Genomic DNA, 21,018 nt, shown 5'->3' on the forward strand with positions numbered 1-21,018 from the left:
ATTTATTGTTCTTGGAACTAAGTAAATGACTGCTGAACTGGACTACAGCCAAAGTCCCTCAGATGCTTCAGAAAATGTATTAAAGCTACTTGATCAAATGCACAGTCTGGAAGTTTAGACATATTTGAAATATACTACCCCTTATCAAGAGATTTGGCATATAAGAACATTTCCTAAAATCCAGAGGGAAATAAGTTGAGGTATTTAATAATTTGGGAGTGAAATGAAATGATCTTGATCAAAAATATTCTGGATGCAACTTTCTTCTTTCTTTCTGAGGCACAGTTTGATTCCTGCTCCCACTTTGCTCTGAGCCCAAATCTGTTAATGATCTCTTTGCCTTCAGTTTTAAGTGGGAGCAGGCATCTTGCGTGGCCCAGGGCAGAGCTACATGCCGTCACACACTCCACACAGGACTGCTTAACTGCGGTCTGGAGCACACAGGCACTGGACTGCGGAATGTGCGTATACAAGGAATGGGGGTTGGGCTGAGGAGAGAGAGAGGAAGCACAGCAGTGCCACTACACTCATCAAGGATCTCCATGTTTAGCGTGTGCTGTCTCTAATGAAGGCAGTTTTGAATCCCTTTACAGGGGGTCAAACATCTGGCACACCACCGAGTTTGTGCTGTAGTGGCATTCATGCACCCCTTATTAGAGGAATTAGCCGATCCATAGTGGGATTGGCTATGCAGTCAGCACTTAATCATTAGACAGACATCAGTTTACCTTACACCCATGTGAACCAACTTAATGGCAGGAAAACATAATTTTACAAAAGTTTTATTATCTTTTAAAATGTTTGTACACTTGGTATGACAATATGCTTACACAATAATTACAGTAGAATAGGGTGAAACTTCCTTTGTACATAGAAAATTAATTAAAAAAAACATGAAAATCTTCCACCACTGAAATAAAATAGAGGGCTGTGAGTCAGTGGGGCTCTAGGTTTGACAGACTTATGTTGTAACTGCATCAGGAGGGTTGAGCTAGTGAGAATGGGTGGGCTCGTTGTACTCCCTGACAGCCAGTCTCCTGTGTACAGCTTTGGTAAGTTTACACATTATTTACACTTTCATTCATGAAATGATAGTCCTTTTACAAAGTGTCTGCTTATTTAAACATTCCCAAAACTATTATTCAGTATATTCACATATAAAGCAATGTACACATGTTGAAACTTTGTTTAATTCAATTTAATAAGCTGCAACAAATCGGTGGTCTAATGCTAATGAAACTACTTTGATGACTCTTAGAAATTATAGTGTGACAACTTGTGGAGCAAGGCCAACCAAGCGGTCTCTAAGGTGAGTGAGAAAAAAAAACAAACAAAAAACAAACGGAACACAGGGATGTTTAGAAACGGTTAAAACGGCAATGCTACCGGCTTCAATTTCAGCATCATTCCTGTAACAAGAGGAAACTGGGCAGAACAGGGCGGAAGAGGAACTTGGACGGGAAAAAAACTGACACAGATAAACAGCACATCAAACCACAGCATTCAAACCCTGAACCCGTTATTATACATAAACTGATAAAAGATGTGGAAATACTGATGCCTAGCTCCCTCGTCAACCTGCTAGTCACTCACTGATCCCCAAGTGTATTGTGAGTAAAATCCTGGCGAGGGCATGACACATACAGGAATTTCCATAAGGATACCACCGACTTCGGTCGACATCATGCATTCATAAAATGACAAGGGGCTTCAAAATCTTGTGGTTAAGAAGGCAGGGGTTTGAGAGTGGAAGTCTGGACCTGCACAGCCCAGTTACAAGAAGCACCAGATACAGGCAGTGGCAGGGGGGCTGAAGCGTGCACAAGAAAAGGAGGTTGGGCAGGTGGGGGGAGACTGCTCTGTCATTGATCCATTGTTAACAGTGGAAAGTAACAAAGAAACTTTGATAAACATGATATCAAAGCTGATTCTCATGAGTAATCCTCACTCAGGACTAGAAGTGTTTAAAAAGTGGAATTGATGTGATCATCTCAGGAACATTTAAGAGCCACAAATGGAAACAAAAATGTTAAAAACAGTCAGTGAGAACATTAGTCTCTGTAGCACCCCTCAGTGTCATCTTTCGAGAACACCAGACCTGGAGTCTCGGGTTGTTCAGCAGCACTCGAGTCCCCGACAGTATCTTGACTAGCTCTCCTCCGAGATTCACAAGGGCTGAAGAGCTTCTTGGACAGCAGTGCAATTCTTAATCATAAATACAGGTAAGAAACTACTTCATGGTTCAGGCTGGCCAGTTCATACATGGAGTAGATGGAAAGGCAAATCTGTGCTTCTCCTGTGTTAGCGCAGAGCAAGTGTTAACATCTGTGGCCTCTGAAGTTAGTACACCTCTGTGTCCTCCTTGGGCCTGTACACAGAACCAAACCTCTGCATGTACTTCTTGATGTACTCCTTGGTCTTGTGTTTCACATTCTCATTACACTCAAGGTCCTCAGGATTCTTGCAAGCTTTCAGTTCCTTATTCATAACTCCATGTGTCAGCTAAAAGATTGAGAGGAGACAAGGAAAAGAGTTACACATATTTCTTATCACTAGACTACAGTAAAGTAAATACAGTGTATATCTAAGTTGTGGTACGGTGGTCGCTAGTGAATTTGTTCTTTCTAATGTGAGACACAACAATCTCTAAATGAGTGAAGCCGAGCTCATCTGTCTGTTTATTGTGCCCATGTCCTCAGAGCCCTGGTATGTCCAAGCGGTGCTCAGTGCTAACCACTCTCCACATACACAGTCCACAGCCCCACCGGGAACCCTAGACATAAGAAGGCTGCCTTTGATGAAACACTGGTTTTACAAATCCTTAAGAAAGTAAAGAGTAAAACAAAAGAGAGGGGGGATAATAGTTTACATGTACAATGTGTTCTTAGTCTCTTCCAGAGGCAGAATACAAAAGCATTTGCTGGAGAGAAAAAAAAAAAGAAAAAAAAAAAATCAAGGGAGTTCAACTATTTAGTTCTGGTTTGAGGGAAACTTTGAAAACGTCTCCTTTTAAGTTAAAAGCTGACCAATCCTTCCAACATGCTCTGACCATGTAGAGGCCAAGGAAAAGTTAAAAGCTTTTCTGGGATGAATGGAAATACTAACATCTTAATGTTTAATCCTACCTTTCTAGCTAGGTGTTTGAAATCTTCTGTATTGCTGATGCGTCCAAGTTTGCAGTCTGGCTTCCGATAAGGATTTAAACATTGCACGATGAACTGGGACATCTGAGAAACACACAAACAATGTACACAGAAACTAAATAAATGCTGTATAGGTGACTAGAAGGCACTCACTTGAACATGGTAAAGCTGTTAAACGTAAATGTCTAGAGCTGAACTTTGTCTCACCTCTTTGCGAAATGTCTCTTTACTTTTTTTAGCGAGTTCACTGGAAGTGTCTGCTTCAGCTGTCTTTGTGGAGAACTGTAACATAACAGAAGTGATAAATTATATGATTAAAGTGCTTCTTTGCAAACAAATATAATTTGTATTGCGTTAAACCCATGGATTTGTAAGTATAATTTGTCACCATCAAGGTCTGCTTATTATTATTTTACCACTTTATCACTCTTTCTTAGCTATAACAAAAGGCAGTTAAATGCAGACTTCAATTTAAGGCCCTACTTATTGTCTACAGGTCTCTTAATGGTCTAGGCGCATCAGAGATATGTTTGCTGAGGACAAGCCTGATAGGTGTCCCAGATCTGCAGGGACTGGTCAGCTAGTGGTGCCCAGAGTTCAAACTAAACAAGATGAAAGTGCTTTTAGCCATTATGCTGCCCACTGCTGGAACCAGCTCCCATTCGAATCAGAATCAGCTTTACTGGCCAGGTGTGTTGGACAAACAAAGAATTTGACTCTGGTACAGTGGCTCTCAATGTGTATGTACAATGTCCTTCTGTAAGCCTATGAGTAAACAAGTTAAGCCTGAGAGGACAAAAAAGTAAAGACTGGAATGCGCAAACAAGAAAAAGGAATGTGCATTAGGAAAATAAAAATATAAAAGGTAGAAATTAGATTTGCCCCAAATTTAAAAACTGTTCTTTTTCCACTGCTTTTAATTGTTTCTTAATTCAACCCAATACTGTACTTCATCTGCTTTTATTTTTCATCCATTACCCAGTAACCAATTGACTTCACTGTGTTTAGCGACAGTTTAGACAGATTTTCTGGAAGAAAGCATGTCCACCTCTGGTATAAATTACTCAGAGGTTAGTCTTGGGAAGAGTGAAGGAGAGGGGTACAAAGTATAATGAGAACAGTGAGAATCCAGTCCGCCACAGCTATTGTAAAAGTACTAGGTATCTATACTTGCATGTTGCTACTTTGTACTGGCATGTAATTGTTGCCTATAATTTGTATTTAAATGTTTTAACTGAGTTTGCATTCTAATGGTTTATTTATATATAATTTTTAATGTTTTATCTAACTGAGCATTGTTCTAAGCACTTTGATTTGCCTTTATGTATGAAAATGTGCTATATAAATAAACTTGCGACTTCACACACACACAACCTGGGACAAAAATGTGGAAATGGTGAAATTGAACAGTTTACAAGTGCTGAATATGGTCACCCTCAACATACTGGGAAAGTCCATGACCTTTTGGTTGTTTTGGGCAGGAAATGAAAAACATGGCTCTCTCCAATAAACTGTAACATGTTTTTAAAAGAGACAAAAATGACTCCTCTATTGTTAAACTATAACATAAGAAACTGCAAAAAAATGAATGCTAGGTTTTCCAGATGCTTTCCATTACCTCAAAGTCAGGATAAAAATGAAGAGGGAAAACAAACAAGGCAGAGGAAGAGAAAATGTGCTCAGCCATCCCCTCTTCCACCCTTCCCCATACAGCCTTGAAGCTAAGGAAGAGACAGCTGTGCAGGGGGTGGAGGGTGTGGATTCTCCCTTTAAACCTTTGGCTTATGTAGATTCTGATGAAGTGAGGAGTCACTGATGAGTGGTAATGCATACTCAATATGGTGTTGTGCTGAGTTTTTTCTTTTTTTCTCCCTTGAGACACAGCTGAAAGTAATCACTTGAGCAGCATCTTCAATTACCCCAAGAAACAAACACTATAATCATGTTTTGCAGCCAAGCGCAAACTTTCTGGGAACCAGATGAAAAGGTGAAGAAGATTCTTCTACATTGTCAAAGGAACGAACGTAGTTTTGTTCTCACTGATTTGCTTTTATGCAAAAAATGAGTACTGTACACAACTACTACACATTTCAGAGGCTTCATACGACACTTTGAAAACAATTACTGCTAAAAGCTCACCTTGGAAGGATTCTCATCATAGGTCGGTGTTCCCAGGTCCATCTCAGATTCATGGTCCACGCTACTGTTGTCGCTACTTCCTTCCCAGGTAGGGGGGTCCCACTGTGTTTGCCTAATGTTAAAAGAGAAATAATGTCGCATAGAAATACATGCAGGGGCTTTCTAGAGGCATAAACAAACACACACACACACACACACACACACACACACACAGCTATACCAACCTTGTGACAACATGGTAGTAGTAGATCTTGCCTTCAGGATCCCGAGCCACTTTCCAGTTTGGAGGTAAGACGATAGTTTTGGGTTTTGGGGGAGAAGGAGGAGGCAGGTCCATCACATTGTTAGATACAAGCATTTCCTGAAGATGAGAAGAAACAGAAAAGAAGCATCACCAGCTAGTCCATGTAGCTTCTCTTCTAAGTTGCAACAATTTTTGGCAGGTTTAGTTAAAAGAAATTGATACACTCAAGCTATATGTTTGTTGATTGTAATTTGTCATATGTGGGTGTCATTTTGATTTCCATTTACAAACGGAGCCCAGTAAGCCATTTCCTTTAATCTTACCTTGAAGGATACTTTGTTTTTGTAGGAGGCAAGACTTGAACTAACACAGCTCTTATGGGTTGCATAATTTAGGTTGCACACTACCCCCCTGTGGCTACATTGAAACAAAGGGCTGCTTTAAAACCTTATGTAGCAAAGGATGGGATTTGTAGAAATATCAACAACCTTTTAAAAGGTGTGCATTTAACCTTCTGGAAAACTGTTTCACCTTCAGAATAGAATCTTTAATAAAAAGTTTTTGGGACCTTCAAAGCAAATTATCAGTCAAAGATTAAGAGCAGATTTCTCTTTACTCCATATACCTCTGAAGGATGGAGCATGTACGTTACCTGTTGGACTGTTTGGGATGTGACAATGGTGGTGACTGTGCCTCCCTGCTGCACCACCACTCCCTGCTGATGCCCAGAATACACTGGCGGGCCATGCAGGTAGCTGGCTGTGGGCTCAGTGTACGTCTTCAGAAACACAAAGTACAATCAGGTCAGACAGGTCCTCTAGACATTCCAGGACTCTATTAAGTAGAGTTAAATATGTAACTATGCTGCGCTGAGCTGTAGCATAAAATAAAAGTGAACTACCATATCCACCATATTGGATTATTTGTACTATACTGTTAGACAGTTTCAGTATAATGCTACATATTCTGGTGGAAAACCCAATAAATTGGTCGAGTTTTATTATATCTTATAATTTGATTGAGCTGAATGGTAATAAAATTTTTACCACATTGAAAATTCACAGAAGAAATAGGTACTCAGATGTCAGATATGTTACACTCTTAATATAAGGGATTTTTTACATTGATGACAAAAATAATTTCATCCATGCTTTTTTTTTTAACATCATCTATTCTAGAAAGCAATAACAGCATCATAGTAAAGTACATTCTCCAGAGAGTATCAGAGCCAGGCAAGGCACCTTACCTGTATGACTGGAGTGTTGCTCTGAGGATAGGCAGTGGGGATACTATAGATGGTTGGACATGGCTGACCCTGGTAATAGATGGCTGTTTGCGCCTGGGCCTGTGCTGGAGCTGTGGCATATGGCTGTGCTGGCTGGGTCTGCACAGTCACTGCCTGCTGAGTGGTGGGATCCCAGAGAGTGGTGTAGCTCTGCTGGCCCTGTACCTGAGGGGCAGCCTGGGCTGGGACAGAGAGGACAGCTACACCTGCGTCCTGGGTTGCTACAGTTGGCTGGGCATACTGCTGGGGGTTGCCAGTGTTGAGGTTGGTGGTGGTGATATGCTGAGAGAGATTAGAGACCGGAGTGGCTTGGGAAGTGGAAGATGGAGATGTGAGTCCCAATTCTGAGATAAGACGCTGGGGAGGAGTTTGCTCATAGCTCAGGGTAGGCTCAACTGATGGGGTAGGGAGCAGTACCTTGCCTGCATTGGGGTTGGAGGGATCCACAAAAGTCTGGATGGGATAACCAGGAGGGTAGGTAATGAAGCCAGGACTGGAGGCATAGGCCAGAGCAGGGTCATAAACCATAGTCTGAAGCTGCTGCTGCTGAAGCTGTTGCTGTTTCTGGGCTTCCCGCTGAGCAACCTCCTGCTCGAAAAGCTTTCTGCGTTCCTCTGTGGATAGCTTGTTGCGCTCCTTGCCAGCAGCTCCCCTTGGTGTCTTGTTGCTGTTAGAAGGATCAAACCTAAAAAATTCAGAGAATAAGACAAGAGTTGAAAGCCAAAACTAAATAAATAAGTGTTTTCTAACAGGAGAAACTAATGATAAGGGAGGGTCTTCTAACTCTGTCCTCTGGTTTGTAGTGGCCATGATGTTCGCTAGCCACAGACTTGGTTAAGCTAAGATTTGCCACTTAATATGTTTGTGAGGGAACGTGGATTAGAAAAAATGCTCCACATGAAAAACAAGCCTACTGCTAACTACTAGTAAAGATGGCATTTAGTCTGCATCATACCTAATGTCCAGCACCAAAACAGTTCAGTGCCAATATGTGTACCTTTACACCCCTAGTATGAACCTATATAAAAACACACCGTTAGTGGAAGAATTCAGTGTTCTCCCGGTGGCAAAATAAGAATTCTTACCTTTCCTCAGCACGTCGGCTGCTCCTCTCATAGCATGAGGATGGTGGAGACATAGAGCGTCTTCTCCGTCTCTCTGTGCTGCGTGGAGTTTTTTCAGAGACTCGATCACGGTCCCTGTCGCGATCTTTGTCTCTGTCCCAGTCTCGCTCCCTGTCTCTGTCATAATCTCTGTCTCGTTCCCTGTCCTTTTCTCGCTCCCTTTCTCGTTCTCGGCTAACGGACGTGGTTCGTGGCATCAAAGCAGTGTCTCGATCTCGACTGCGATCTGTGAGAAAATCTAATTAGTTAAAATCCTACAGCACAATTCTAACCAAAAATCAGTAATGGACTTAACTTACCACTGGCTTCCTTTTCCACCTGACTCTTCTTTGGTATTCGGTATACCTCCTGAAAGGACAAATGCAACTTTGACTTCAAATATCAGAATACAACAGCATACAAATAACAAACTGAAAAAGGGATAATGCATTAAATTTTCAGGTATAGCTAACTCCATTTGAGTTCACCTTCAGATCCTTCCAGCTTTCCAGAAGCCTGGCAGCCATGCCACTAATGTCCAAAGCACTGAGTTGCGGCTCCTGACTCCTCTCACTTTCCACATCTGAGACGCCTTCCTCTTCATCCTGAGAAGGAGTTCCCATCACCGATGGGTCCAAAGGGACTGCCGTCACCTCAGAGGACATAGTAGCATCCGGGGCCTCAGAGCCGGGCAGAGCATCAGTGGTAGATTCACCAGGTTGAGCCTTGCTGCCAGGATGAGCTTTCTCTGCCTCTTGAGTCTCTACCTGGGTTTCGCCCTGGACTGAAGGCAGCTCAGGTGGAAGATCAGCAGTATCTGTTTGGATGAGCTGATTCTCTGGCTCAAGAACTTCAACGCAGGGCTGATCACTTGCCACTTCAGCCTTTTCTGTCACTGCCTGAGTAGTCTGCTCCTCCCCACTCACCTGTTCTTCACTAGCTTCCTTTGACTCCTCAAGTTCTTCCTTCAGACCCTCATCTGTGTCCTCTTTCATCTCAGTGTCCTCCTTCTTCAGTTCCAACTCCATTTCATCTTTCACTTCCTCAGTTTGAGGTTGATGCTGACTGCTTGAACTCATCCCTGCCTCTTCCTGTTTCTCAACACTGACCTCTTTCACTGACTCTTCCATCATTTCTTTTGTTGGGTCTGCAGCTTCAGCAGCTGGTTCTGTCTTCAGCTGCTTGTCAACAGGAAGTCCTGCATGTGAGGATTCATCTTCTTCCTCATCATCATCATCATCCTCCTCGTCCTCCTTACCATCAGATGCTTTGCTAGCATCTGAGAGAGCACTGTCCAGACTGTTTTCACTGATGATTTTAAGGCGGCGGTAAACAGCAGGTTTGGAGGGGTCACCATCCAGTTCCGGTCCCAGTTTGGTGGAGGAACCATCAGGAGTGTTGAGAGGTGTTTGCGCACGGGAGGTATTCTCACTGGAGTAGCCATCCATCTCAGCAGGCTGAGGGAAAGTTTTTGTTTGTGCCCATCGCTGAATAAAGGTCAGGACTCTGCTCTCCTCCAACATGTTCTTAGTAGAGATAGGAAGCACAGCCAGCGTCTTCATGATCTGTTAACAAAACAATATTAACATTATCAAAGATCAAAATAACATATGGCTGTGGAATTTATTATTTACATATGGATGTTTAGGCCGGTGACCTATCGAGGATGTACCCAACCTCTCATCCAATGTCAGCTGGGATTGGCTCCACACCCCCCCATGACCCTCGTCAGGATTAAGTGGTATAAATAATAGATGGATGGATATTTTAATGCTATGTTAACAACAATATCTCACCTCTAACTGCAGTTTGATGCTATTGGCACTGTTGCCTTTAGCTTCAGAAAGCTCCACCATGAAAATCCACAGCAAAGACAATCCATGATGGTCAAGGAATTGCTTCAGGCACGATGGATTCTGAGTATCCTGTGCAACACAAACATATTGCCTACTGTGAATAATGCTAACAACCAATGTCTCAACATTTAAACCAAATAATAACAGGAAAACAGACTAAATACTTTGTAAAAGTAGTCAATCCATGAGGTCATACTTGTATGAGCTTGAGACAGGTGAGTTTTTGCTCCATGGTTTCTACTCGGACCATTAGTCTGCAGAGAGAGACAACCTGTTTCTCATCATACAGGCCTTCTCCATTATCCAGTAACACCTCCAGCTCCTCATCAACCTGTGGAAGGTCAATGTGATGTTATTATAAAGTTACTGTTGTGATAACCAAGTTTAACTATACTGCCATTACTCACAACCAGGTGAAAATCGCTGGAATTGCATACCAAGGAAAGTTAGCATGTTTGGGGGTTATCAACCAAATTTAAAATATCTAATTGTGGTGTTTACTGAATTGCTGAAAGTTATTTTAGTAATCAACAGAAAATTAAATTATCACAACCTTTGCCATCTATCTGTTAACTATTTGCAGAAAAAACTATTTAAACATCTGCTGTTTACAGCTACATTTTTATGTCACTGTCAAAATGAAACACTTTATAAAATGTACTAGGCTCTACTAGTATCTACTAGACAGCTTAAATGTACTAGGCTCTAAAGTGTCCTGTCTTTTGTGTTTTATATACATTATTTATGGCTAGGACCAGCCATTGAAGCTCCAAGTGTGACTACTGTGGACTAAATTATACTGAAACAACATCTCACCTGTAAATAACTGTGGAGGAAAATGTTCCTTTGCAAATAATTGCTGTCCAGAAAACTACACAAATGTATGCAGAGAGATGCCAGATGGAGTTTCAAATATAAAAGAACTGACCGTGGTGAGAGCACTCTTTCGACTACGGTCTTTCTTCATCTTCCCTCCAGCTGCCCGAACACTGACTCTGTTCTCCCCACCAAGGAAGCCTCTGCAGCTGGGTGCACCACAGAAGCATTTCTGTGCTTCTTTACTGGAAGGTAAAATAAAACAAAGGTGAAATCCCCAAAAGAAAAGGTTAAATATCCAGTGTTTATGACCAAAACTGTGTGGACACATATCTCTATGTTAAATGCTATGTTAACTGAAAGGAAAGGAATACCCATATCTCTGGAACTGGTAATCAAATGTCAGTTCAGTTCCTGCAGTAACAGCCTTGGTGGTGAAGAACCCAACTCTAAGCTGGCCATTGACAGTCCACTGAAATGGGATAAAATTATCATCACGTATGTCAGCTTTCAGTTGGCCAAGCTGATTGAGTAGTAAGCGCTTTCTCTTGCCACTGTACCTTCTGGGTCTCACAGTTAGGCTCGCAGCTATGGTTCATAAACCGAGAGCAGTTACCCTTCAGTGTTGCGTCAATAATCTGATGAGACATAATGCAAAGTCACGTATTTCTGCCACTTTACCTGAATCTTTAAACCAGACTGCAGTTAAAAAATTAGCATTAAATGCAAAGTGTGGTAGAATCAATTACCTCATTATTTTTTAGAGACATGAAGTAGTAGTGGATGTTTTTATTGCGAGCATATTCTTTAACCCTTGTTTTGAACTCCTTGTGATCCAAAACTTCCCCGCAGTATTCCAGTACAAAGGTGTTTCTGAGAACACAACAAAAGCAAAAATGTTTAACAGTAATCTTGTCTGTTCCATCAACCAGAACATTCACGGACAAATAAATTAACTATATAAAACCTGCAATAGAAGCCTCTGATTCCACTAGCTTTTTGCCAATCACTCCAAAATATAGACAACATTGTCATCATAAATAAATATTGTGTGAGAAAATGTGCAATCCAACACAGTAGGTTGTCCCACAATATTTGTTACTTTTGTAAACAATTTAATGTTAAATACTAGAAAAACATTATGAAATGTTGCACTGAAAACTCCGAAAAGCCTTACAGAGCCAAGTCTTTAGCTGCCCGTAGTCCCCAGCCCTTGTCTTCTGTGAGGATAACCTCAAAGTCTGCATGTTGTTTCATCTGAAAGCGACGATTAGAGCAGTAGGTTCCATTTAGGCAGCGTGATGAGCTGAGAAAAAAAAAAAAATTAAGCATGAAAGAAAACATTAAGCTCAGGCTCATGTTCCTACAAATCTTTGATTTTTAATGTTCTTAACTTTGACAGAATTAAATAATTTGTCTGGTTGTCAAAAATGAGATTTAACAGTATTTGTCTATACTTTTCTTTACAAAGTGTGCAATCTTTTTAATACTAAAAATGAACAGTGTTTGTGTTTCCAGGTTTTTCTAATCTAGGAACCCTCTTACATGTTGAGATACATCTTTATCAATTATAATCAACATACCACTCGATCATCAGCAGCCGGTTTAAACAGTCTTCCCCACATGCTAGTACTCCTCTTAAACGCTCCTCTCTGGGCAACACTGGGCACTCGCATTGCATTCGCTTGATATCTCGATGAGATTTGTTCTTTTTTCTGCAGATAACATTTAAAAACATCAAAACTCAAGTTTGAAGGTACTGTTTTATTACTTATTCATTGCACAAACGGATTTGGATTTTGTAATTTAGGCTGGACAACACATTACCTCTCAGTCAAGTACATGTTTTCCTCAATCAAGTCGAAATAAGGGGGCATCTTCTTAGATTTGGCCAACTCTTTCCATTTACTGGCATCTTGAAAATCCAGCAGAGTAAGTGATGGACACAGCACCTTAGCTTTGACAAGCGTTTCCTTACAGGTATCAGTATCTCCTTGACGCTCCCGTTTGCCTGCAGGCCCAGCTTCTGCCTCATTGTCTGAATCTGACTCAATCTCTGGACGCCTTTTCTTGGGTGGACCCCTGCCTCTATGGGGTCTAAAATGGTCTTCTCTGCGGGGGTCAGGCATTGTAGAGCCCCTGCTGTTACTGCTTATTTCATGACCCTGTACAAAGCTATATGACCCTGGAGTGTTAGATCCACTGAAATCAACAGCTGTTTTACTAAGATTTGATGATTTTTCACCACTGTAGTCATCATGGTCATTAGTGAGAGAGTCGGGATGGATTTCACCTGCAGGATCCTGATAATTTTCATGCGAATGGTGGTAGAGGTTTTTGCTAGTAGGCATGTTAAGGGATTGGTGGTTCCAGGGGGCATTACTCTGCATGTGCTCTTGTTCTTTAATAGAGGCTCCTATCAGTTTAGTGTTTGTTAACTGTGGCCCATGACTGCTATCAGGCTGCTGATATGTACTACTGGGCTGTTCTGTTTGTGAAAAATCCCAGCCCAAGCTGATTCCATTCTTGTTATTGATATTATCAGCACTGGAGAAGTCATCATGTTGATAATGGGGATACATCTGTTCACCTCTGCTGCTTACTGCATGCTGTTTGTGCCCTTGTACACACTGTCTGGAATTATCTAGGCTGTGAGCAGGATCTGTAGCACTTCTATGAGTACTGACATGACCAAGGATGTAGGGTAGGGCAAGGATGGAGCTGGAACCCTCAGAGTGACTGGTGCTATCAATCATATCGCTCTGGGATTGACACAACATACTGCCATTGGATGAGTCATTTACCCCAGCATAAGGACCACTGATCGCACCAAAATCAATGGAAGGACTCACCTGTCTTTGTTCAGAAGTGACTTGAGTTGGGATTTCACAGATATTCATGTCTGCTGCTATATCAGCATTGTGCCGTTCTGAATTATTCACAGGAATGCAGGAAGCTCCTGTGTCATGTCTATCCATTGTTAGGGATGAATTCTTTGGCACTACTACCACAGAGTGCAATCGTTTTATAGCCTCACCACAATCAGAGTCATACTCTGAGTTGTCACTATCACTGGCCTCACTCTGCCCCCCTGATGTATCCTGAATAAGTGATTTCTTAATCACTGTGGTATTGTGACCACTGTCCTTTGATTTTTCTTCATGTTCATCATCATTCCAACTTAGCGTTTTTGCAGGTGTGTCAACCTTTGAGATATCATTTATATGTAGAGGCTCATCTTCTGTGTTTTGAGAAACAGTCTGTTTTAAATCACTGAGGTCAATGCTGGTGCTTACTTGTGGTGGCTCACTTTGGTCTTCACATTTTTCAGCCACAAAGGTACCATCTAGGCTGACTTCCTGCTTAGAGATCTCAGTCTGCTTCACTGGTATGGAATGTGTTTCAGATTCTTGAATATTATCTTTATTGCCAGTGTCTTGTTGGTTGTTGTCTTTAGAAAACTCTATCTTTTTGACAGAGATAACTTTTTTAACAGTAGGCTTACTCTCTGCACCAAGTGTCCTCTGTGAATTATCTCTCTCTAAGGTGTCCTGCCCAACAATATCCCATCGAGATTTTTTGACAGTACTGCTGCTTTTTTTAACAGTATCCATGCTTTGCTGTTCACATGTTAGCTGATTTTCAAATTCAAGATGGGAAGAATCCAATTTGAGTGGCACACTTGTGTCAGTTTGCTTGTTGACTGTCATAGGTTCATTCGGCTCAATCTCTGCTTTAGTGTTCTCCTGTGGGCCATGTGTGACAGGTATATCTGCTGTATCTGCTAAGGACCTTGGCCCTAGTGAGTCGTCAACGACTTTCTTGTTCTGGGCCGGGCTGCATATTATACTATCATTACTATTGCATGAATTTAAGACAACCTCATTTAAGTTCACATTTGGTTGATTATTAGAAGAAAGGCTGTCCTTCACATGGATCAAGTTTTTTAGGGTGACTCTTACGTGCTTTAGGGTTTCAATTGAGGTTATAGCTGAGGTCAATTTATTCTCAACTTCAAGACTTGATGTAGGTTCTTTAGGCCTTTTGGATGATGGTTCTTGCAAATCATTTTCACTATGTGAGACAATTTCCTTAAGATCCTGATTACTGTGTTCATTAACATCTTGACAAGAATCAGATTTTTCTTTTTCACTCTGAGAACACAGTTCTGTAACGGATGCATGGGATTGAGTTTTGCTGGAGCTGTGAAATATGTCATCTGATTGTCCATCATGTCCAGTGGTTTTTACAGAAGATCCAAAAGGGGTCACTTGTTTCAAGTCTTGTCTACTGGTTTTCTTTAGGGAGTTTTTGCTGTTTTCCTCTGGGCCAGAGATTTTGTCCAAAGCCTGTGATTTTGCCTTATGATCTGCCTCAGAGTCACTGGGGCTGCTTTTTTGGCATTTTTCATATGTTTGAGAGCGGGTATGCATACCAAAAGAAGAATTAATGTTAGTCTCCGACTTGTGATGGGTGCTAGATATACGGTAACCAGAGTCCAAATCAGGAGAGGACTTGTGCTGTAAATCAGAGTCAGACAATCGCTTTGAAGTCCTTTCAGACTTTGATGACTGTGTTCTTTTATCCAAGTCTGAAGAGTGAGGAGACCCTGTAGATTTAGAAACTTTCTCAGATTTTGAGTAGGAAGACGATTTTGACTCTTTATGTGAGCTCCAATGAGTGGATGATCTGGTGGAGTCACTTGTCCTTGTCCTAGTCTTCCTGTGGTCATCCTCAGATTCAGAACTGTCCCGAGTTCTGTCAGTGCGAGAATGAGAACGTCTCCTCTCTCTGCGTGGAGAACTCCTGTATGATCGACGGTCAGAATCATGATAGTATGACCTTTCAGAGCGTGATCCTCTGTCACCTCTTGATCTCTCTGATCTAGAGTGAGAAGAACTTGTTCGAGACCCTCTTGATCTAGACCGTGATCTAGACCTGGACCTTCTGCGATCTTTGTCTAATCGAGATGAACGTGAAGATGTCCGTCTAGAATCACGGTCTGATTTGAAGTAACTAGAAGACCTTTCATGATTCTCTGACCGCTTAGAGGAACTTTTTTCTTTTTCTTCCATATGTGAAACAGAGGAACACTTTTTTACCTCTTTGCTTCTGCTATCAGAATTTGTTTTGCTTTTGAAGTCAGCTGATTTGCGGCTAGAAGCCATCTGGACTGAATCTCCATCGGATTCTGAGCCCAGAGGAGCATTATTAGATTGGGACCTGGTTTTCCTTTTGTATACTTTATTATCCTGCTCAGTACTGCTGGGAGTCTCTCCATCTTTTCCTGGAGAAGCAGTTGGCTTCTTGAGGCTCAGAGTTACCCTTGTTTCAGAGGTTTCAATGTGAGCATTCTCAGATGGGCAGACACTGGTGACATTCTGAGGCTGGGGTGTTGGGAACTCTGCTGAACTCTTACTTGTTGACTTGTTGACTTGCTGGACCTGCAATTCAGAGGAATGCTCCTCCTCTTGCAAAACAGATGTTGGTTTCTCTTCAGTCACAGAGACACTGAGAATTTGCTTTTTGAAATGTATCTTTGCTAAGTCCGGTTTCAGTTTAGTAGCTGAGGTGAATGGGGTTTGAGACGGTGTCTCTGGTGTTGATGATGGTAACGTGGGTGTCTGCTTTTGCTCAGTTTTGCTTGTACTCTGCCCTCCTTTGTCTAAGGTTGACTGTGATGAGGCAACCTGAGGTTCAGTGACAGACTTATCAGGGCTTGCATGGATGAAGAACCGGCTTTTCAGGGGCTTCTTGGTCTGTGAGAAGCTGAAGGACACTTTCTGACGACCCTGATCCTCTAAGTTGACCTTCATCTTGCTCCCTTTAGGCAAGAGATGGTTGTATAGCATCACTCTGGGAGACAGACTTTTGATTAGTGCTGCCTTGGATAGGCCCTCCACCTTCACCTACAATAAAAGAAAAAAAACATATCTGTTAGCAACTTTCTTGATAAATGAAGTGAGCCACAGGGCTTGTATCATAACAAAAATTGCTAAAATGCTGATTAGCTTGTTATTAAGACTTACCGAAGCACCACTCCCCTCATCTCTGTAGTTATATAAGAACACCACGGGAACATAAAAAGAGAGGAAAGACAGAAATCAATTTGGACAGTTCACACAGAACTACTAAACAATCTTAAAATGACCAGGTGGGGATAAAAGAAAGCTTGGTAACCTTGCGGGATGTAAAAATATTCTTCCTACAATGGATTCCCAAATCTTGAAGTGAAAAGGCACTTTATTTAGAGATAAGCATATCAGATTTAAAGAAAATATTCTTACATACAAGGTGATAAAATTTCATCACCATTTCATTTAAACAATTTTTGCTTGTGGGGCGCACCATAGCCAAATGGTTATGGCACAACGTACCATAAACCCTGCTGCAGTTCATCAAGTTAGCGATTCAACTCCAGCCACTGACAGCTCTGTTGCAGGTCTCTGTCTCTCATTACTTAATGAAAATAAATTAAAAATAAAGGTTGTAAAGCCCCCTCCCCACAAAAAAGAATGTTTGCTTTTTACATGATATTCAACTGAGAGTAATGGGAAAAGGGGGGAATGAATGATGTACAACAAAACTCGTAGAATGGATTCCTTTTCAGGACATAAAGTAGCAGTCATATCCTAGTATGTGTTTAGGCTATAGGCACAACTTTGCACAGTGATTGAAATTAATGGATTTACATGGAAAGTAAAAAATAAAAAGATACTCTCCTGTGCTATTCGATACAAAGTTAGTTATACTGGATTTACACAGAGTGGACTGTCGGAAGCACTGAAAGGAAGGAGTAGATGGCCAAAGTAAAAAGTAAGCTGAAAACATATTAAAAATGTCTTATTTATACTGTATAATTCTTCAAAATTCTGTTCATCTCTTTATACTGGCCACTGATGGTGGTAAATCAGTAGTCTCTACAACAAAAATATACCAGTATTGATTTAGTTTTTGCTTAGGCTAAATTTACATAAATGCTCAGCATGGTGTTTCTCAGCAAAAGTGAGACAAATAAACCATGGCATTTATGAAGTGGAAAAGGCAAAATCACTGGGAAATTGACTAAATTACTTTAAAAAGTAAAGGAAATGAAAGAAAATATGCCACACCAGATGGTCTGTGAACCAGGAAAATTAAAATGGGTTTTTGAACATGTACATATATACACAGTATATTTACATTGAATAATGTTGCACATAAATAAACCTGAACAAATACAAGAGCTTATATACACTGGCTGCACAACAGATCTTTACCATTTCAGCAGTGTTTTAGATGCGTTTTTTTCACTCATGTGAATGCCTTGACCTGTTGTAAATGTTTGCGATTTTATATTAAGTCTGTGATATCACTGCAGAGTGTGGTCAAAGGTTAGGATTTAAGACTTGCATCTTTCTATTGTAAGGTCTCTGTAATTGGTTTTCTAAGAAAAACCTTTTTCATCAGAACACTGAAATATTCTGTTAATGGGATAATGATGGGGTAAACAAAATTTACAGATATTAATTTCAATGATGTGAACTCAAGCAAACAGACCTCATGTAAACAAAATAAACACACAAAACAACTGTAAATGAACTGCGCTGTATATTTAGATGAACTATAACAGTATCCTAAACAAGTGAGGAAATAACCTCCAACTCACATTATATAGGTTTACTGTCTACATTGCTGTGATTAGCACCTAGTGTTGTCACTTAGAAAACAGTACAACATGTAAAATAGTGAATTATTTGGGGTTTGCACCTCTTTTTGTCCTACTAAAGTGTGTGTGTGTTTTCAGGCTCAGTGTGGGTGTTGGGTAATAATTGGGTCACTTAATCCTTTAGGATTTCATTTTCTCCTTTTTCTCTGTGACCTTCAAAATGTGACACTTCTGCAGGCACTCATATACAGTGTCTGTTGCTGCACTGCACAACCCATCTATATACTGACCAGTCAAAAATGCACACAAAAAACACAAACACAAAAAATAGCCCAGAACTTTCTGCAAAGGACAGGCTTGTATTTTAATGATCAATAAATTAGTGTATGAATAATGATAGGGTGAAGCTTAAATTAAAATGTTATAACAGTGAGTTGTGCCAGAAAGATCTGCACAGATTATATAAAAAAAAAAACTACAACTTGATCACCTAATTAAAATGATTTCCATATACTATAAACAAGACATAAGCTAAAATTTCCAATTTGTGCTGTCTAATACCTGATCTCTGACTTGAGTAGAGTGTCCATTGAGAAACTCATCTAGGATTAGTAGGCCTGAAGAGGCTGCTGGCCAAGAATAATCCAAATCAGAGAAATGAGCCTTCCAAAGTGACGCCACACCTGACAAAAAGAAAAATAGGATTGCAATTAACTGAGTCTGGTTGTTCCACAACAGCTTACAGCTACTCTGTCAAGAGCCTCAGCATCTAAATCCTACAAATGCAGAAATTCAGCTTTCTGACACATTAAGTATAATGTGTCTGGCTTGGGCAAAACTGAATGTATATGTTGTAATCTATGTCAGTGTGTGTGTGCGTGGTGTCGCATGCATTCATCCGTTGAGTATTAACGACTTCTGCAGAATATCCCTCCCTGAGATTCCTGTTATCTATTGTCGCAATGTGACAGAGAAACCCACTGAACTTAATATCTGTTATATCTCTGCTAGAAACAGAAATTTCCCCATTCTTCAGCTTGGTGCCCATTCATCTCTACTACTGTCGCCTTAAATGCATCACATTGTGCTGATCAGAGCAACAACAAAAGTAAAGGGTTACATTCACCTATGGCTTATATGGTCCAAGATGAAAAACAAATGCATGCATGTCAATATTAGACATGTAAAGAGCAAGCAAATGGCCTACAGAAAATAAACAGTGTAATATGAGGATTTTCGTGAAAGAACACATCGACACTCATGTGAAAACAAACATAGCTGGTGTGAAGTAAATTAGGAAACTAACTAAAGCATGGCCTGTGCTGGAGGAGTGGATGCAGCCATAACATGGCCTTTAAAGGGATCCTTTTACCCACTATGAAAATTAGTAGAGGATGTGCACTAAATCTATCGATTTAGTTGTGTTTGATCAAGATTTGATAATTAATCAGACTAGCTACATCAAATATATATGTAACAAGCAGGCAGGAAAAACGTAATGAACGTAGCATTTGGAATACTACGCTAGTTTATATAAAATATCAGAACCAGCTAAGCTAACTTGGACAAGCTAACACCAACAGAGCTTTCGTGGGCCATCTTAAACGATAGCATTAGCTCGCGCTGGGCTTTGTATGACTGGTGTTGTTAATGTTTTATGCTTGGAAATGTGATATGTACGACCTTTAGCGTGTTCTTGGCTACACAACAGATGTAAACAAAGACATTTGTTTGTATGAACGATGACGGTATGCCGAGGAACTCTAGTAGCATCAACACCTAATGTAAGCTAAGTTAGCTAACTCTCCTAAGTAGCAGCCACAAGGCTAACGCTAACGTACCTGATGGTCACTCATATTCTACTTATCGATCTTTGATATGTACGAAGTGCGCAAAGTAAATGTATTTACGATTTTCTTGACTATTTTAGGAGCCCGTTACTTAAAATGTTATGAATCCGTAAGAAAGGTTTGATATACTTTCCGTTTTAGGATATAATGGACCCATATACTCGAGGCTGTGCACCCGGCTTTACTAGCATGCTAGCTAATGCTGTTTTGTCTCAGTTAAGTTGTGTGTAGCAAGCTGATTTTACAAGAATTAACGTCACGTTAAAAACAAACCGTAAATCACTGGTTCACGAAGTACTCACTTTACGAAGTGTTTAAGGTCACAAGGTTCCCTCATTTCCAAAATGACCGGTAATCGACCTTTTGTAAAACATCAAGCAACAATGTATGCCGACGTTAAATCCATACGGAGGTGTCGGAAGTGATCTTCGGCTCAGTGACTCCACTGCTGCGCCCCAGCTTCAGCCTGGGTGAATGTCGGTGATATCGAGCTAGCATGAGCTCACATAGTTAGAAAAAAGCTGCAGGGGAGATCCAATATGCAAATGATCATAAAAGCAAAGCCCCAAATAGTATCTTACTTAGCCCAACCTGTAAATTTCAATGAGACTTGACAACCGGATCCACCTGAAGGTACATAATCATGACTATGTTGCAGCCTACTTTTATTCCACACACCAATCCTCAGTGTCTCTGGCTGCTGTGTTCAACAACATCACATGATGTGGGAGCACAGCTGGCGCGCACCACGGAGCGTACTGAGATTATTCCATTATGGCTACAAAATAAAAATATACATAAGTATAGGCCTACAGTACTATGCAAAAGGTCCAGGCACTAAAAGAAAAACTGACGATTTAAACACTGCCATGAATAGTGTAACTCATCAATTAACTCTATTCAATGTGCAGTAAACATAAAAACCTAGGCCATC

The 21,018-nt window shown here is 40.8% G+C and overlaps 1 protein-coding gene across 2 annotated transcripts; it reads right to left on the minus strand.

The window, feature by feature from the left end:
- Positions 1-786: 786 nt before the first annotated feature.
- setd2 (SET domain containing 2, histone lysine methyltransferase) lies at positions 787-20,786 on the minus strand. Of its 2 annotated transcripts, XM_020612796.1 has the most exons (23): positions 20,676-20,778; positions 20,387-20,575; positions 18,796-18,917; positions 16,616-16,637; positions 12,414-16,495; positions 12,170-12,301; positions 11,764-11,892; positions 11,336-11,459; positions 11,147-11,224; positions 10,961-11,058; positions 10,699-10,831; positions 9,967-10,101; positions 9,711-9,839; positions 8,403-9,479; positions 8,235-8,283; positions 7,897-8,161; positions 6,773-7,496; positions 6,179-6,304; positions 5,507-5,643; positions 5,283-5,394; positions 3,351-3,425; positions 3,126-3,227; positions 787-2,502 (listed from the first exon to the last, which is right to left on the minus strand). In XM_020612796.1, exons 3-23 carry the CDS (start codon positions 18,834-18,836, stop codon positions 2,341-2,343), a joined length of 7,932 nt encoding a protein of 2,643 aa, XP_020468452.1. In that variant the 5' UTR covers positions 18,837-18,917; positions 20,387-20,575; positions 20,676-20,778; the 3' UTR covers positions 787-2,340. The 2 variants fall into 2 exon arrangements, with proteins under 2 accessions (XP_020468452.1, XP_020468453.1); XM_020612797.1 differs by lacking the exon at positions 18,796-18,917 and having other exon boundaries at positions 20,387-20,786.
- Between the last annotated feature and the right edge of the window lie 232 nt (positions 20,787-21,018).

The sequence above is a fragment of the Monopterus albus genome, unplaced genomic scaffold, assembly GCF_001952655.1.
Source record: "Monopterus albus unplaced genomic scaffold, M_albus_1.0 scaffold127.1, whole genome shotgun sequence".
Classification (NCBI taxonomy): Eukaryota; Metazoa; Chordata; class Actinopteri; order Synbranchiformes; family Synbranchidae; genus Monopterus; species Monopterus albus.

Bases quoted from the DNA above. Each gene is read 5' to 3' on its own strand.
- setd2 (XM_020612796.1), bottom strand. From the start codon at position 18,836: ATGAGTTTCTCAATGGACACTCTACTCAAGTCAGAGATCAG. The intron at 8,162-8,234 runs GTAAGTTAAGTC...ATTTTCTCACAG, and splicing joins GGTGGAAAAGGAAGCCAGTG to ATCGCAGTCGAGATCGAGAC. The intron at 5,395-5,506 runs GTTGGTATAGCT...TTTTAACATTAG, and splicing joins TACTACCATGTTGTCACAAG to GCAAACACAGTGGGACCCCC.